At 45.8% G+C, this 4,123-nt stretch overlaps 1 protein-coding gene across 8 annotated transcripts in view; it reads left to right on the top strand.

Annotated features, from left to right (window-relative positions):
* NBR1 (NBR1 autophagy cargo receptor) overlaps positions 1–4,123 on the top strand; it is a 43,829-nt gene that overhangs the window by 12,065 nt on the left and 27,641 nt on the right. For all 8 annotated transcript variants that reach the window (XR_004269506.1, XM_032279519.1, XM_032279523.1 and 5 more), the window contains one exon: positions 3,526–3,720. Coding sequence is in view for 7 of the 8 variants with exons in the window: in XM_032279519.1 (XP_032135410.1) it covers positions 3,526–3,720 (195 nt within the window). In the remaining variant the exon portion in view is untranslated. The remainder of the gene's footprint in view (positions 1–3,525; positions 3,721–4,123) is intronic.

Raw genomic sequence — 4,123 nt, 5'->3', positions numbered from 1 at the left:
ACACACACACACACACACACACACACACACACACACACACGGGAAAGTCCATCACACACACACGCACACACCCCCCTCCCCAAAGAGACTGGGTTTTGCTATGTTACCTAGGCCAGCCTTGAACTCCTGGGCTCAAGTGATCCTGCTGCCTCAGCCTTCCAAGTAGCTGGGATTATAGGCATGCACCACCATGCCTGCTCTAGAACTGTGCTTTCTGGTTCACATTTTTCACCTCTTTTCCTCACTCTGTTCTCTCCTTTTTTTTTTTTTTTTTTTTTTTTGAGGCCCGGGCAAGGGTGCAGTGGCACAGTTTTGCCTCACTGCAACCTCCACTTCTGGGGTTCAAGCGATTCTCATGCTTCAGGCTCCCTAGTAGCTAGGATTACAGGTGTCTGCCCCCATGCCCACCTAATTTTTGTAGTTTTAGTAGAGATGGGATTTCACTATGTTGGCCAGGCTGGTCTCAAACTCCTGACCTCAGGTGATCCAACCCCCTCCTTGGCCTCCCAAAGTGCTGGAATTAAAGGCATGAGCCACTGAGCCCTGCCTTTTCTTTTTTCGACATGGGGTTTTACCATGTTCCCCATACTGGTCTTGAACTTTTAGGCTCAAGCAACCCACCCACCTCAGCCTCCCAAAGTGCTAGGATTAGAGGTGTGAGCCATTGCATCCAGCCGTTTTTTATTTAACATGTGTCTCATCCTGTCATAGAGGCTGGAGTGCAGTGGCGCAATCATGGCTTACTACCCCCTCAACCTCCCAGGCTCAAGTAGTTTTCCCCACTTCATCCTCCTGAGTAGTTGGGACCACAGATGCACATCACCACCCCTGGCTCGTTTTGTTTTGTTTTTTGTTTTGTTTGAATCTTCCTCTGTCACCCAGGCTGGAGTGCAGTGACACAATCTCAGCTCACTGCAGCCTCCAGGTCCTGGGTTCAAGCAGTTCTCACACCTCAGCCACCCAAATAGCTGGGATTACAGGCATGTGCTACCACACCCAACTGTTTTTTTTCTTTTAGTAGAGATGGGGCTTCGCTATTTTGGCCAGTCTGGTCTTAATCTCCTAGCCTCAAATGATCTGCCTGCCTCAGCTTCCCAAAGTGCTGGTATTACAGGTGTGAGCCGCTGTGCCCAGCTACCACACCTGGCTATTTTTATTTTTAAAAAGCTTTTTTTCACTGATAGCACTTGTTTTAAAAAATCATTTTTTTTTTTTTTTTTTTTTTGAGACAGGATTTCACTGTCACCCAGGCTGGAGTGCGGTGGTATGATCATAGCTTACACAGCTGGAGTGCAGTGGCATGATTGCAGCCTTGACCTCCTGGGCTCAAGAGGCCTTCCTACCTCAGACTTCTCTGTAGCTGAGACTACAGGCACACACCACCATGTCCTGATGATTTTTATACTTTTTTGTGTGTGTAGAGACACGTTCTTGCTGTGTTGCCCAGGCTTGTGTTGAACTCCTGGACCCAAGTTATCTACCCCTGCCTCCCAAAGTGCTGGGATTACAGGCATGAGCTACCTCACACAGCCCCCAAATACTTTTCTTTTGGAGACAGAGTCTTACTTTGTCACCCAGGCTGGAGTGCAGTGGCACCATCTTTGCTCATTGCAACTTCCGCCTCCTGGGTTCAAGCAATTCTCCTGTCTCAGCCTCCCAAGTAGCTGGGATTACAGGCGTACTACGCCTGACTAATTTTTATATTTTCAGTAGAGACAGTGTTTCACCATGTTGGACAGGCTGGTCTCGAACTCTTGACCTTGTGATCTGCCCACCTCGGCCTCCCAACGTGCTGGGATTACAGGTGTGAGCCACTGCGCCTGGCCCCAAAATACTGTTCTTATTGGAAAACTAAATGCCTAATTATAGGATATAGCTTTGTTTCTTAAGTTTTGTTTGTCTAGAATTGACTTTTTTGGAACCCTGACTTAAGATTCCATAGATGTAGTCTTATATAAAAACCAATTAGGGCAGGCACAGTGGCTCACACCTGTAATCCCAGCACTTTGGGAGGCCGAGACGGGCAGACCATGAGGTCAAGAGATTCAGACTATCCTGGCTAACATGGTGAAGCCCTGTCTCTACTAAAAATACAAAAATTAGCTGGGTGTGGTGGTGCGCCCCTATAGTCTGAGCTACTCTGGAGGCTGAGGCAAAAGAATCACTTGAACCCAGAGGTGGGGATTTCAGTGAGCCTAGATCATGCCGCTGCACTCCAGCCTGACGACACAGCAAGACTCTGTCTCAAACAACAACAACAAAACAGAAAAATAGTAACCCAGTTAAGGAAAATCTTACTTAATTTGCTATCTTACAACCTACTTTTGTGGGTTTTTTTTTTTTTTTTTTTTTTTTTTTTTTTTGGTGTGTGTGGAATAAAGCAACACAATGCTTTTGTGGTTTTAATAACAAAACCAAGTTTATGATGGGCCTGGGTAACATATGACAAAAAAATTTTAAAATTAGCCAACAGGCGTAGTGATTCACACCTGTAATCCCAGCACTTTGAGAGGTCGAGGTGGGCGGATTGCTAGAGCCCAGGAGTTCAAGACTAGCCTGGGCAACATCATAAAACCCCACCTCTAGCCAGGCGCGGTGGCTCAAGCCTGTAATCCCAGCACTTTGGGAGACCGAGGCGGGTGGATCACGAGGTCAAGAGATCGAGACCATCTTGGTCAACATGGTGAAACCCCGTCTCTACTAAAAATACCAAAAATTAGCTGGGCATGGTGGTGCGTGCCTGTAATCCCAGCTACTCAGGAGGCTGAGGCAGGAGAATTGCCTGAACCCAGGAGGCGGAGGTTGTGGTGAGCCGAGATCGCGCCATTGCACTCCAGCCTGGGTAACAAGAGCGAAACTCCGTCCCAAAAAAAAAAAAAAAAAAAAACCCACCGCTACAAAAATACAAAAATTAGCCAGGTGTGGTGGTACACACCTCTAGACCCAGTTACTCAGGAAGCTGAGGTGGGAGGATAATTTAAGCTCAGACATCCAAGACCAGTCTGGGCAACACAGTGAGACTCCTTTCTCCAAAGAAAAACAAAAACCTTAGCCAGGCGTGGTGATGTGCCCCTGTAATCCCAGCTACTCAGGAGGCTGAGATGGGAAGATCGCTTGAACTCAGGAGACAGATGGGCTGCAGTGAGCCATGCATTGCATTCCAATGTGGGTGACAGAGCGAAATGCCATCTGAAAAACCCAAAATAAAAATAAATTTCTAGGCCTGGCACAGTGGCTCATGCCTGTAATCCTAGCACTTTGGGAGGCAAAGGTGGATGGATCACCTGAGGTCAGGAGTTCAAGACCAGCCTGGCCAACATGGTGAAAGCCTGTCTTAAAGAAAAACAAAACAAAACAAAAATATATATATATATTCTATTTGTTGTTGGATTTAATAAGGCAAACAAAAAATCCTAATAATTTCTAGCATAATTTACCACACCATTCTGTTTTGATGTCTTTGAAACTTTATCTGGGAAAGAAGAATGGCATCTTATGTTTTTGTTTCATAATGTATGCTCTTAGATGGCAGTTAAACAGGGAAACCAGCTGCAGATGCAAGTCCACGAAGGGTACCATGTCATTGATGAAGCCCCAACCCCAGTTGTAGGAGCAAAACGACTAGCTTCCAGGACAGGGAAGAAGCCACTTGCACATTACTCTTCACTGGTGAGAGTCTTGGGATCGGACATGAAGACCCCAGAGGAGCCTGCAGTGCAGGTATGAAGGTTATGGCCCAGTCTATTCAAATTTTTTTAAAAATAAAGCTAAACAAGTTTTTGTTATTATCATCATTGTACTTTAAGTTCTGGGATACATGTGCAGAATGTGCAGATTTGTTACTTACACGTGCCATGGTGGTTTGCTCCACCTATCAACCCGTCATCTACATTAAATATTTCTCCTAATGCTATCCTTCCCCTAAATCCCCACCCCCTGACAGGCCTCAGTGTGTGATGTTCCTCTCCCTGTGTCCATATGTTCTCATTGTTCAACTCCCACTTATGAGTGACAACATGCGGTATTTGATTTCCTGTGTTAGTTTGCTGAGAATGATGGTTTCCAGCGTCATTCATGTCCCTGCAAAGGATGTGAAGTCTTTTTTTTTTTTTTTTTTTTTTTT

The sequence above is a fragment of the Sapajus apella genome, unplaced genomic scaffold (genome assembly GCF_009761245.1).
Source record: "Sapajus apella isolate SASKATOON/1434 unplaced genomic scaffold, GSC_monkey_1.0 scaffold12, whole genome shotgun sequence".
In the NCBI taxonomy this organism is placed as follows: Eukaryota; Metazoa; Chordata; class Mammalia; order Primates; family Cebidae; genus Sapajus; species Sapajus apella.
This window is presented reverse-complemented; position numbering and strand designations above follow the sequence as displayed.